The sequence below is a fragment of the Camelus dromedarius genome, chromosome 10 (genome assembly GCF_036321535.1).
Source record: "Camelus dromedarius isolate mCamDro1 chromosome 10, mCamDro1.pat, whole genome shotgun sequence".
NCBI lineage: Eukaryota > Metazoa > Chordata > Mammalia > Artiodactyla > Camelidae > Camelus > Camelus dromedarius.
In genome coordinates, this window is record NC_087445.1 from 33,420,836 (window position 1) to 33,435,732 (window position 14,897).

The 14,897-nt window shown below is 41.9% G+C and overlaps 1 protein-coding gene across 4 annotated transcripts in view; it reads right to left on the minus strand.

Annotated features, from left to right (window-relative positions):
• SMARCA2 (SWI/SNF related, matrix associated, actin dependent regulator of chromatin, subfamily a, member 2) overlaps positions 1-14,897 on the minus strand; it is a 163,084-nt gene that overhangs the window by 32,611 nt on the left and 115,576 nt on the right. For all 4 annotated transcript variants that reach the window (XM_064490247.1, XM_064490244.1, XM_064490246.1 and 1 more), the window contains exon 28: positions 1,712-1,929. In XM_064490247.1, the coding sequence (XP_064346317.1) occupies positions 1,712-1,929 (218 nt within the window). The remainder of the gene's footprint in view (positions 1-1,711; positions 1,930-14,897) is intronic.

The following is a 14,897-nucleotide window of genomic DNA, read 5'->3' on the forward strand; positions in this document are numbered from 1 at the left end:
CCTGGATTAAAAGGCCTCGCTTCTAAACCTCCAAGGACTTTCTTGGCTCTTCTCGGTGTGACAGTGGCCCTAGACTCACTCAGCAGGTAATGAACACAGAGCCTGTTACATATCAAGGCACACCTGGTCAAAGCAACGGACGATTCTCTCTCCTGAGACACAGGCAGAAAAAGTTAAGAGTTATGTGCAGAGTGATACTCTCTGCTGATTTTTCTTTACACCAGGGGCTCATAAACTAAGGTATAATTGTCCAAGCTGGCTTCCTGGAAACTACCCCTGCCTCCAGCAAATCCACCAGCATGGCTGGGGAGGAACAGAAACTCGACAGAATTACGATTCTTGGTTTACAGGAAGTTTGCACATTCATCTCGGCAAAGAATGACTTCATGGCCAAATTTTCTTTCCTGGATTACTGTCACTCCCCTGTGTCAATGAATAGCTTATCCACACCTGATGTAGGGCTAGGCTACCCTTTGTGGCCACTACAGAGTTCTCAAAGAGGTGCACTTAAAAAAAAAAAAAAAAAAGGAAAACAGTGAAAATCGTAAGCAGAGAACCTAAGAGACATGGTAGGTAAAGAGGAGTAAGAAATTCTGACTCTCTCACACACAGATGCTCCAGGGTCCCTGTTTCACTATTTCTGAAAACTCCTTATAGAAAATATAAGAAAGATTTATCAATAAAACCCCATGGTTTAAAGCCTCTTGCTTTTTATACTACTTAATCTTTATAATGAGGTTTGCTTCCTCATATAAAACAAGCAGTAAAGTTACAATGAAAAACTAAAACCACAACTTAAGTAATTCATTGTAAAGAACGCCAGGTACAATACCAGCTAACGTCAAAAACTGGGGGTAACTCAAAACTGATTCATACGACTTTGTAATTTACAGAAATAAAACGTGCTTTTTCTATCAATTTTCAATTGAAATGAGATGTCATCTTCTTACTATTAAAACTGCATCCCATGATTACTGAGTAGAAACCAAATCAACTGACCAAAACGTAGCCTAACCAGTTTATCTACTCTGGACGGCTGTCTGACACCCTAAAACATCTCTACTTTGGTTTTCCAAGAATTGTTCATTGTTTACCATGGTCTGGGGATAGTGTCGGGTACCGATTTCTCAGAGATCACGTTCGAAGTCCCGCGCACAGGAGGCGCAGCTGCTGCACCGCCCTCGGTCTATGAAGGGTTATCGGGGAGAAGGAGGGGCTCCAACCGGTGCTCACAAAGGCAGTGCCCCGGGAGGGAAGAAGGGACGGTATTCTTGATGGAAGCGTCTGTTTGTTTTAAAACTAAGTCGTAGCATGAAATATTTACCTTGAATATGCTAGGACCCTTTTCCCCCTCTAACAACTCAACCCAAAAGTGTTATTTCATTCTCTCACTCCAATCCTTCCAAATAAATGATGGTATTTCACAAATCCTAAAGAATCCTTCTCCAACTGGATTTTTTTTTAAATTTTGTCATCTAAACTCCTATTCCAAATAGCTTAAATGACACCTCATAAAACATTCCACAAAACAGCAAGAACAGCCTCTCTGAACGCAGTAAAAGTTTACTGGCACCTTTGGAGCAAAAACCCATGAAACAGGAAGTAGAAAGGGTCTGCGCACCCCACGCACACCTTAATAAATCTTGCCCTGTAGACGGGGTCGCCTGCAGGCTTGGTGAAGAGGCTGGAGGTGAAGGAATGAAGCACTCACCTGTCTTTGTAGTTTATCACAGTATCGATGATGGCGTTCATCTGCTTTGTCAGTTTGGGGGGATTTGGTGATAGTTTCTCAGCTGGAGGGCGACCTCTCCTCTTCTTAGCCTTTTCCACATCTTCTTTTGCAGGGTCTTTATCCACATTTCTTCGTCTTTTTCGCTTCTTAAGCCGTACTTCCTCTTCCATTTCTTCCAAATTGCCGTCTTCAATGGCCTGTTCATAGGGAACAAAGGCGAAAAATTCAGGACAAGAGAATATACATATTATATATATATATATATATATAAAAACCCAAACAATTTGGATAATTAGACTAAAATGAAACTAACAACAACAACAACAAAAAGCAAAAGTTAAGGGTAATCAGTGGAGTACAAAGAAAAATAGAAGACCACCATATCAGATCAATGCATCTTTAACCCAAGTCTATTTCATGAGCAAAACACCTTGAAGGCCCAAAACACCTATAGCAAAGCATATGACAAATATGAAAATATCTATACATTTAAGTGCCTGAAGATAACTAAAACCAAATGAAATTTTAGCTCAATATAAGGAAAAGACTTTTATTGTCTGACTACTGAAAGAAGAGTAAAAGGTAAACCAAAAAAAGGGGTGAGGGATGAAAAAAATTTCCCTAAGACTATATCCTTACAATCAAAAAAGCTTTGACCTTTTCTTCTGTGAGGTTTTACATCAATTTATTCATGATTCACAACATAAATCAAAATCCCAACCAGATTTCGTTCTAACGGAGCAATTAGTAAACAAGGAAATGGGAAGTACAGAGCCCCATTCCTGGGTAAACGCACTTCAATCACCCGATAAAGAACACACAGGCACTCACAAACAAAAAACACTTTTTTCCAATTACCTGCAAATGCTTGCTTTAAACCAGAGCCAGCAGCACTAATGCAGAGAGATAATAAAATAGCTATAAAAACAACCCGATATAAAAAGAAACCTGTTCACAAATGGCTAAACGATCCCTGTGACAGACCCAGAAGTTTAAACTTTTTCCCCCCTAATCTCAAAACTTAAGAAAAAGAAAGGGAAAAACAAAACTGCAAAGAAAAGAAAAGAAAGCAACACAATAGTTAAGAGAAAATGTGACCATGGAAAAGAAAAAAAAAATTTTTTTTAACCTGTAAATTACATTTCAAGATCGGTTTCTCACACAAAATAACTGATGTTGTTATTTGTCCCTGCTGCCTCTCAATATTGCCTCCAGTATGCAGATGCTAATCAATCCTTTCTCGAAGCTCAAAGAGCTCTAATCATACGGCAATTACCTTCATTTCTCCACAGCACCAAACATGGCTAATATTTATGATCATGTGAGTATAACAATCAATATAAAGAGTGATTACAGCTCAGACATAATTTCTTTCACTTGGGTACAATGCCTCCTGAAAAAGAAAGGTTTTGTGAAGAAAACCTGGTGCAGAACACAGAACAACCTGGCATGTTAAAAATGCCAGTGGGATTAAAAGAAAAATATGTTTTCTATGCATCTTCCAATGTGCAAACCCACAGAAGCAACATGCACACACACAGAATCCTCAGGGACAGTCTGAGCCTAGGCCTTAATAATCAAAAGACAATTTCCATCACGATCCTACTGTGTTCAGATAACCACTATGAAGGAGGCGAGGTCTGATGAGTTATGAGGAAAAAGAAGAAGAAGAAAAAAAAAAGCTCCACATTATTTCATTAATATTCATTTGCCTAAAAAGCAGGACACCCACTATACAGCTAAACACACTGCAGCTAAAGCGAAGGTTAAGAAAAGGAAATTGTCCCGCAAATCTTGGAGGCAGAACATGCTAATAATAAATACAGCATGCAAGGCTGTCAACAGTTAATGGTATTGCTCTCCTCAAGCACCCAGTACACACAGAAATACGGAGAACACCGGCTTCTGATGTGTTACACACCTACACATGCCTGGGATGTAGTGCTACTGAATCTTCAAGACGGCAACGAAAAAGGATATTTACCTTACCACTATCAGCAGGCCGGCTATCGGAAACCACAGTTAGTGGGGATAAAATTAACAAGCCAGCAAAGCAGCGAGCTGCTAGTCTCTTCATCAGCTGATCAGGAAAAAAAAGAGAGCTGGGGAAAGGCTATGTTTTCATATACAAGTAATTTTATTTTACTGAAAATTTAATACTGAAAGGATTGTGGATACTCAAATCTGCTGTTTCATTCTACCTACTACAAGGCCCGAAGCCTTCCTCCTTCAGCCTGTTTTAATATTGACAACTACTTATCATATTTTTTCCCCCCTTATTATTCCAGGCAGCAGAATTAGAGATTTTAGCTCAGGTGGTTCCTGATTCTTACTCGCATTTTAACAATTAAGCCAATAAGAAAACAAATTAATATTCAAATTTCCTGTAAAATCGTAAAACAAGGTATGCTTCTTTTTTGTATTTTAAAGCTCATTTGAGTGCTTTAAAAAAAAAAAGTCTGCATGGTTCTGGAGCAGCCTAAGATGATTTTTGTTTTTTGAATAGAATTTTGTTTTCATTAAATGCATGTAAGCAAAAGCAATGTGCATGTTCCCAAGTTCAAATATTTTAATACGATATGTTATTCTCTTTAAACAAAATCCCGAACAACTGTGACACTTCACTTTCAGTTTCATGCTGTAAAATTTTTCACTGTTTTTCTTTTCTGTGGGGTAAATGAAGAGGGGGGAAGTTGTGAAAAGGTATTTCTACTCTTCCCCCCTCCTTAATTTTGCAACAAAAGGAACAAAGCATAAGCTTGTGATATTTGGACTTTTAAATCTCTAAATCTGTGAGTGCCTAAGGAGTGAAAACAGATTCAACAGCAAAAAGAACTAGTGAAACAATTTTTATTCCACTGCTAATACGTGCAGATTCTTATTAAATTTAGGTTTTGGAATGACGAGGAAAACACCAAGTACTGACCATTATTCCCCTTAAATTAAGGTTTTATGCAGGAATGCAGAGAGCTACAAAACGTCTCCCCTCCTCCCCAAAGACCCCCAAACACATCCATATGCAGTGCTTTATGGTCAGGGATTTCTAAGGGTCTTTTTCTAATGGAAATCAATTCACTAAATATTTCCCAGTGCTTTTCCCACTTAGACGGGGGGAGTAAGATTACTCCTGCCTGCAAGGAAAATTATTCACGGAAAATTTAAAACTGTTCGGCTCTTTAAAAAATTATTTATTAAACTGGCTTCACTGATACCACTCAGGGCTAGGGGCGAGTGATACACGCACAAAACTTGCTACACAATGCTCAAGTACTACCCCAAAAAGAATTCCCTTCCAAACCTTTTACCAGCACAATAATGAAATAAATCACAGAAGCAAACCCCCAGTTTCCGATTGGTGACGTGTTGCGCAAGAGTGCGAACCCTAATTCAACATACAGACGGCTCCCATGCTGAACTGCCTCTAGATTTAATGAAGTGAATAGGAAGGAAGTCGGGGGGAAAAAAAGTGTACAAATAAGAAATTAACACTTTCCTTCCCTACCCAAACGGTGAGACAACTACAGTGAAGTTTGGTGAGGCACTTCTTTCCTTAAAGGCACACTGCACCCGTTTGGCTCCCGATGTCACTAAAAAAACAAAACAAAACAAAACCCAAACCCAAACCCAAAACCCTTCTGGTGGCAAAAATTCCCAGCCAAGTTAAAACAGTTAAGCATATTTCAGCCTGCGTTTTTCCTGAATGAAGCTGGGAATTACTCCTTCCTCCACTGGATGGCAACCTTCTCCCCCCCCCACCTTCTTTCTCTTTCCTTTTTTTTTTTTTTTTAAAAGAATACATGATCATGGCACAGGATGTGCAAGAATGAGATGCAGAGTGGCTCTTTCCCCAGTTCGTAAAGAAAGCAGCATGTTGATTCTGATAACAAAAGGCAGGAGAGGGTCCTGCAGGATTAGCTGTTTTCAAGGAAACACTTTGCAGCTTGCGAAGCACATGGCAGACCCAGGGATCAGCTGCACGTGGGTCCAGCCGTGCCCCTCTCTGTCATCCTGACACAAGCTATGGCTTTCAGTGGAAGACGGGCAGTCCAGGAACCGGGCATTATCTTGCTCTTCTCAGCCCGTGGTGCAGTGAGGTGCTACTATATGCATAATTTCACAACAGCACGCAGCAGCGGCAGCGGCAGCAGCAGCAGCAGCAGCAGCAGCAGCAGCAGCAAGGATCCATGACGATGAATAGGTAAACAGGAACCAGCAAACAAAAGCCACAGCCAACTCCAGGCACATTGTTTCGCTGCGGTTGTCTTTTCCACTCAGCATCTCCAAGTCCCCCAAGCAGGGTGGCACAGCCCTTACAGTGGAACAGACCATCTTAAGAAAAACTGAAAGGAGCAATTCAAAAGGAGTCTAGACAACGCAGGGGAAATTTCTTGGATATGAAATGGGAAATCCAGCATTTTAATATTTAAGGCTGATGTTTAAATATCACGTTTCTGCCCCCTGGCAAGGTCTCACACTCTCTTTCTCTGGGGTCCTCCTCCCTTAAGACTGTAATTGGATTCCAGAAGAGGACCTTAGGATGCACCTAGGGGTGGGGGTGAGGAGTTACAGAATTGAGGGCTAAGCAGGAAGCAGTGAGGGTTGCTGACAATTACATGTCAGTTCTAGTGTTTCCTGGGGACCACTTACAAGTCACTCAACTTGATTTCAAATATTCAGGGAGACTAAACTTCGCTCAAGCCCTGATAAGTCCTGGATGCAAACAATGTAGGTCATGATCCCCAAAACAAGAGCAGTAGCAGCAGCAGCAGCAGCAAAAAAAAAAAAAAAAAAAAAAGGAAATTTTGTAAGAAAATTTAAGGCTTCATGTAAGAGAAACTGTCTCATAAAAGGAATATTTAACAACAAAAACTGAACATGGAGCTCTTGCTCAAAATGCCACTTCATTTTAGTCAGTTGGTTTAATAAAGACTGCAGCCCTCTTACATACAGAATTCAGACCCCGGGCTGAAACTGGACAATGCTAACTTTTTGGTTATTATGTGAAAGCTAATACAAGGGAAGCATCATGAAAACAGAGTCAGGAGGCCAGAAAGGGGAGCTCTCTTAGAGCACCACTCCACGCCAATTACAGGAGGAACTGTCAGTTACAGACCCCAACAGAGGACCTCAACAGGCAAGAATCACCAGTTACAGGGCCCAGCAGGAACAGATGCACGGATGACCCTTGAACAACATGGGTTTGAACTGCGTCGGTCCACTTACACACAGATTCTTTTCAATAGTAAACACTATAGCATTACACGATTTGCAGTTGGGTGCATCTCAAGTTGGGTGCAGGAGACCCGCAGGTGCAGAGGGCCAACTATAAGGTACACACAGGTTTTTTTGACTGCAGGGAGGATCAGCACTCCTAACCCCGATGCTGCTCAAGGGTCAACTGTACATAGCATCTCCTATAAGAAATCCACTACCCACAGCAACTCAGCCAGTGAGAAACCATTACCACCCTGAACTCTCCCTTCCCTATAATAAAACTGGACTTTTATTATAAACCACCCCTCCCAAATAGACTTAAACATATGATCCAGCATTAATCCCCCTCTTGGACATATATCTGGAGTGAACTCTAATTTGAAAAGGTACACACACCCCAATGTTCATAGCAGCACTATATACAATAGCCAAGACATGGAAGCCACCTAAATATCCATCAACAGATGATTGGATAAAGAAGTTATGGTATATTTCTACAATGGAATACTACTCAGCCATAAAAAAGAATAAAATAATGCCATTTGCAGCAACATGGATGGACCTAGAGACTGTCATTCTAAGTGAAGCCACCAGAAAGAGAAAGTAAAATACCATATGATATCACTTATATGTGGAATCTAAAAAAAAAAAAGTTTAAAAAAAAAAGGCCACTATGAGCTCATCTACAAAACAGAAACAGACTCGCAGACATAGTAAACAATCTTATGGTTACTGGGGAAAGGTAGTGGGAAGGGATAAATTTGGGAGTTTGAGACTTACAAATGTTAGCCACTATATATAAAAATAGATTAAAGAAAAAAAAGTTTCTGCTGTATAGTACAGGGAACTATGTTCAATATCTTGTAACAATCTTTGATAAAAAATATGAAAACGAATACATCTGTGTATATGCATGACTGGAATATTGTGCTGGATACCAGAAATTGATACGTTGTAACTGATGGAACTTCAATTAAAAAAAAAAAACCCACCCCTCCCAGCTTCCTCTTTTTCTCTATAAAATAATGTTCCTCTCCTTTGTTTGTTAGACTTGTCTTTAGTTTTTGTTACAGCATGCTTGTCCCAAATTGCAGTTCTCAACTATTCCCAAACAAACGCATTTTTTGCTGGTAAAATAACTTTTCTTTTTGACGTCAACGACTATCCCCCTCACCCAAAGCAACCTATTAGACAGGTATGCATAAAATTACATTCCCAGGGGTGAAATGAGCAGGACACAAAAAGACAAATATTATATGATTCCACTTACATGAGAAAGAACAGTGGTTACCAGGGGTGGAGTGGACAGGGATATGGGGAGCCACTGGTTAATGAGGACAGAATTTCGGTTTGAGACAATGAAAAAGTTCTGGTGTAGAGAAAGGTGACAGCTGTACAACAATGTGCTGAAATGTGCACTTAGAATGGTTAAGATAGTACATTTTATGTTATGTGTTTTATCACAATAAAAAAAAGTTCTCTACATATTCAGGAAATACCCCCAACAGCTGCAGGTTCATACGTGTTCCTGACCCCTCAACACACAATGCCAGTGAAATCCTGCTCGCTTCCCTTCCAAACGCAAACCTTACAGTATTTCAACAAGGAGCACGCTCAGTCCTGTCCTGGCCAATGACGAGAAGCCTTTTCAAAAATCCTCGATTATTCATTCAGCGTTATTAACGAACTATCCACAATGGAAGAAAATACCTGTAGACAGGACATACCTATCCACAAACTATATACTTCTGTTAACAAATGCCTCGAACACTCAAGAAAAGAAACAAGTTAGACTGAAGGCTAAGGATATTAGCATAGTTTTTTTTTTGTTGTTGTTTTTTTTAAATTTTTTCTCTGGGGTGCAATTAGCTGATGACATTAACAGACCCTCATTTCTTGTTTTACTCATTTGTCGGGCAACTCGGATGCCAGCTGCATTCCCAGCTCTCCCTGAGCTGGGGGCTGAAATGTCCAATGCTGGCCATGAAGGGAAAGCAAATGGCGCTTCAGTGTAACTGAATTTCTGCTGCCGAGAGCTTTTCAGTTTCTTGTTTGACAGCTTTAGATCACTGCTGCAAAAATGAACCAAGCTCTGTCTTTTCCCCTCCCTAGTGGCATAAGGAAGCTACACAGGGACACCTGGAGGAGGAGGGAAAGTGGGGAGCCACAGCTTACACTACTGAGACAAGATAAATCAGCACACTATTTTAGGTAAAAGCAATTTGAGGTTGGGAAGAGGAAAAAGTACAGGAACTATAAAAATTATTTCAGCCACAGATCAACTATGTATGTTTTGGGCAGTTTTAATCGTAATACTCTATTCAGAGAATGACCTTTCGGTTTAGTGGAAGGTGGCCCCCAAAAGCTCTGGACTCTCCCACATTACAAACAATGTATTAACACCTTTGTTCTTGTAAGTTAGGCACGCACTTTGCTCCAGCTCCCTTGGATGGAATCAAAGAACCTGCGAGAACTTGGGAGCCTTCGAGAGGCTTACAGAAACAATGGAGAATTAAAAGAATTACATTTCTGCCTTCTTATCAAGACCATTTATCCAGTTTCCATCAATTCATAACAGCCAGAACTCCACCTGCTCATCTCTAGAGCAGGGCTTCTCCCAGGGGGCCTGGGCCACCTGTGTACTTTAAGGTTCTCAGGATACTAAAAAAATGAAGACATGCCAAAAGGAGGTAACAGACTGCGGTATCATTTCAATGCTTCCAAAGCGTCACTTAATGCTTTTGAGATCGGCAGGTAAAACACAATAATTGGGAGTATAACTTCATTTGGAGATGATGACAAATTCGAATTGTAGGTGCTCAAGCCAAATAAATGGTGCTCTTCTGGGCTTCCCTGCGACAGGCTGTCCAGGAGGATCAGAGCCCTCACCCAGGCTTATGCATCACCACCCCAAGGCCAATTCTCTGGTCTGTAAACCCACTGTAGTTCAAGGGAGGAGCACACACAGTAAAGAAATCAAGAGCACAGTAGTTTGAGGCCACGTCAAAGAGGAAGGAGAGAGCCTCAGTTTCATTACATCTTAGATACACAGCATCATGAATACCACTGCTGTTCCGTCTACTTCTACTACGCCCACCATCCCCTCCACCAGCGGGAGCATCAACTAACACACATGGTTCACCGCGGTGCCAGGCTCTCAGGGCTTGCCACACACCTGCTCATTTAATCCTCACAACAACTCTATGGGGGTGCTGTTATCCTCCCCATTTTGCAGATGAGAAACTGAGGCACAGAGAGTGGGAGCATACAGGATTAAGAGAGACAAACTGTATACAATAGGTAAGTGACAAGGAGACACTGCATAGCACAGGGTATTAGAACCATTATCTTGTAATAATTTTTAATGGAGTACCATCTGTAAAAACACTGAATCACTATGCTATATACCTGAAATTAATGTAAGATTGTAAATCAACTCTACTTCAATTAAAAAAAAAAAAAAAAAAAAAAGAAGTCGCAGACCCGGGATGTGAACTCTGGAAGTTTGGCTGCATAAACTACACCCTGAACTGGGATGTTATTCCACTTTACAGCACAAATGATGACCCTGAGCCATCAGGAGAAGGTTAAATTATGCTTAGGCTTAGGTGTATAACACATGTTAAAAAAACAACATGGTACATCTCAGGAAGACTCCCAGCAAAGACACACATCTGCACACACGCGCGTGTGTGCGCACACACACACACACACGCACAGTCCTTGCTTTGCACAGAAATGAAGGACCGTAAAAGTGACCATGCAAGTGAAACTGAACAGTCACTTTGACAATCCAAGGGAAAATCATGACATTTACAAATTTATGTCAAAACATTAAAACTCTTATTGTGGGTTATGCATGGACAGAGAAATGGAAAACAGTAAAATGAGTATTTAGCAAACTAATTTAAAACCTTAGAAATATGGCATTAACATTTTTTTCTGGTAAAAAAATGTATCAAGAATATTGGGACAGCACTTGCCTTCTCCTTCTTCCCATCAAATAGCCGAGGACACAGAGCAAGTGCCTTTTCTATGCCTTGGCAAAATTCCAACATTTTATCCTCTGCCCTTTCAGTGTTGTGAAATCTCTCATAGTTCCTACAATGTGAAGTTCTTTTTCTTTGCTGGTATCGCTTCCTCTAAGACATCTTCATCCTTGTCTTCACAACCGTTTTCTTCATTATGTCGGTAAGTTCGCCTTCACTAACTGCCTCTGGCTGTAAATCTAGAGTCCACTCCCTTTTGGCCACTCTGTGATGCTACATCGTTCTTCACTGAATCTCTTGATATGGTTGTCTTCCAAAAAAAGATCTGTCTCATCAGCAGAAAATATTTGCAATCATCATAACCTCCTGTTAACTTAACTCATCTTTGGAACCTGGGTGCAGATTTCACAGCCCTGCCCTGATCTGCCCTGGCAGCACCGCCAAGCCCACTCAACAATCATCAACTCACGCCAATTTCTGAAATGATGAAACCAGCCTTTCCTGGCAGTAAAAGGTTCTTCTCCAGTTTCCTCATAGTTATCATTTTCTTCCCAATGCACCAACTAACTTCAACACTTTGGTCTCAACTCTAGGCAAATCGATTGGGATTTCTTTTTTTATTATAGTCTTCAATTCAAATAAACACTCAAATTCAGCCATAAGCGGCCTCACATTCCTAGTGCAGTTGAAACTAAAACAGGTTGAGGTGACTGCAGCTTGTTTTTTATATTTGTCAAGCCTTTTCCATGTGGTTTATTTTGTGGTCTCATGCAGGATGTTGCCCCTTTCAAATCTTCTAAACACATCCAATTTCACTTCCTGTGTTGTTATTTTTTGTTTCTTTGCTACACTTTCATCTTTGGTGGCTAATTTCCTCTCCTGATTATTTTTGTAGTATGTTGTGTGGGTTTATCACTGGGAGACAAGGAGGCATCACAACCATGCGCTTTGCTGTCTGTAAATGGGACAAAAGATGCCCAGTGACCAATTACCAACACACTTTGAAGGAAGCAATGTGATTGGCCACTGATCATACTATGCATGTGTTATTTACATAGTGATTTGTGGGCTGAAGAGCTAGCAGCAAAGTCTGTACTTTGTGCGATGATTCACAGCTAGTATATAGCATGGTGTTACAGGCCAAATGGTGGCCCCTGCAAAAGTCTCGCATTGAGGTCCTAACCTCTGGCATCCAGTACCTCAGAATGTGACTGTATTTGGAGACAGGGCCTTTAAAGAGGTTAGTTAAGGTAAAATGGGGTCATTAGGGTGGACCCTAATCTAACAGGACTGATGTTCTTGTGAGATGAGGACACAGACACATAACCCTACCAATACCTTGGCCTCAGACTTCCAGCCTCCAGAACTGTGAGAAAATACATTTCTGTTATTTAAGCCACCCAGTCTGTGGTGTCCTGTTATGGCAGCCCTAGAAATCTAACACTGAAGTCTGTTACTGGGGGACTAATGTTGTTTCACTGTGTCGTGGTAATGGTAATTTGTACGTATCACAAAGGCACACAGCAAAGACTGCCTGTGTGTATAGAAAACATCCTTTTGAGTAAGTGGTGGCAGCCTTTATCCTTCATGCCACCCTCGAGTGCAGGGAAACCACCACGCCCACAGCACGTCCTGCCTGGCAGCTCTGTTATAGATCAGGCAACATCTCCCTGCCGTGGTCTCGCTGGTGGGTCTAGGAGTGGGTCCCAGTTCTCAGGATGGCCTGTCTCTGGGTTTGTGCAGGGCCTGGCCTGAGGGTCTCATCAGCAGAAGTGGGAGTGACAGTCTGAGTTCGTCCACTTCTCTTAGGAATTTGAACTGCAAGTGGGAAAGACTATGTCCCTGTTGGTGTGGGAGCTGAAGCTGAGTGAAGGTCATAAGGTAGCATGTAAGCCAGAGATGTTATGAGCACAAACCATGAACAGATGGAGGAAACGAGACACACAGAGAATGCTGTGTCAAGGAGGAAGAGCAGCTGGTCCCAGGGAGGCTGTAATTCCACATACACAACACACAAGTATCTGGTTAGGCTTATCAGTCCACACACATGAACACACATACATATATGTACACACATGCATATATACACACATACACATTACTAGAGTGTCAGGAGAGGAATGCCTGGCTCCAGTTACAGTGGAGAAGCCAACCGGGAAATGTACAGAAATTTCTGGTTTAGATTCACCCACGTTATATCTATATGGTGCTTCTAAGCAGACATCAGCTTATTCGTCAAATAGGACTGTCCTGCTTTATTGGATGCCAAGTCAATAAAGCTAAAAATTCTCAATGAAATTTTGAGCCCTGATTAGCTAGGTGCTGTACCCTATGTTGCAAACACAATTTGCAATGCAATGAACTTCAAGATGAATCTCTAATTTTAAAGCCCCCCAAACGAGAACAGAGGTACCTGTGACCAGCTTTTACTAGTAAACACACTTAGCACTCTTCTGGCCTTGCATGGTTTCCATGGCTTCTTGGTACCCTAAGCCGAAGACTGGCAGTTTTGCTTGGAATCCCTAGTTGAAATCAACCCAGGCAAGGTCAACAGAGACAGGCCAGCAATCTGCATGAGGCAGACAAACATGCGGACTGGCTCTAACAGGCAGTGGCATTCCTATGTAGAAAACGCCCCCTAAAACGCATTCCAGAAACAAGAGCCTCTAGGGGAAATTTTAGACGGCACACACCTGACTAAATCTGAAGGAAGCCACAGGTTCCCTCAGTCAGCCTCCGCTTGAGACTCTGCCCCCAGGGTGACCTTCTGCTCTTTCCGCCTGGCTCTGTCCCAGCAGTCCCTCGTGCTGCCCAGCATCTCGATGCCGGTTATGCTTGTGATTGGAACTACATAATTCAATTAGGTATGACATCCAATTAAGTATAATTGTGGAAAGAAAGAGTTCTTATTTCTGCAAATAGTACAATGTAAAAGCCCATAAACGTTGAGTTGCTTAAGAAGAAAATAAAACACTGTTGAATTTGGCAGGGGCTAGACTCCTATAATTTGGGAGGAGTCTGCCCTCAGTGTGTTGTTAGAATCAGGATTCTCCCGGGAGGAGGGTCCAGCTCAGTGGTAGAGTGTGTACTTAGCATGTGCAAGGTGCTGGGTTCGATCCCCAACACCGCCATTAAATAAATAAAACTAATTACTCCCCTCCTCCAACCAAAAAAAAAAAACAAAAAAAACCAAAAAGGATTCTCCTTCAGGTGATGGATGAGTTAGTTAGCTAGTTGCGGGGAGCCCTTTCACAATGTATACATGTATCACAGCAACACAATGTACACTTCAAATCTTACACCGTTGTCAACTATACCTCAATAAAGCTAAAAAAAAAAAAAAAAAGATTCTCACTTTAAAAAAATACCAAAACTGGAAATCCTAAGTGATACATAGTGGATGTCACTTACGCAAGACAGACAACAGAAGGGGGAGGGTAGCTCCGTGGCAGAGCGCATGCTTAGCATGCCCGAGGTCCTGTGTTCAACCCCCAGTGCCTCCTCTAAAAACAAGTAAACCGAATCCCTCTCCCGTGGCCGGGGGGGGGGGGGTGTTTAAAAAAAAAGGACAGAGGACGGTGTTCTAGTGAGCCGGCTCGGAGAAACCCAGCCTTACATCAGAGCTGTGGCAAACAGAGAGCCCTTTTGTTTTTCATTTAAGTTTTCACCTGCATACAAGGGATGTGTCATTTCCTCACTTGAACGAATATTTTCATCGGCGGACCTGCTGCTCGTTATGATTATTTCGGTTAAGGTGTCTTCTGCAGAAGAGGGTCACAAGGGAAGTCGCTGGCTCGTTCCGTTCCGTCACCCAGTCCTTTTCTCCCCCTGCAGTTAGGCTTCCCGGCTGCAGCCCGCGTCCTCTCAGCCACGCCGCACTGGTCAGATTCTCTTCCCCTCTGTGCATCAGCTCATGTCTCCTCTGGAGTCTAGGGAGCTCCATGACCTGCTCTTCCTCCTTC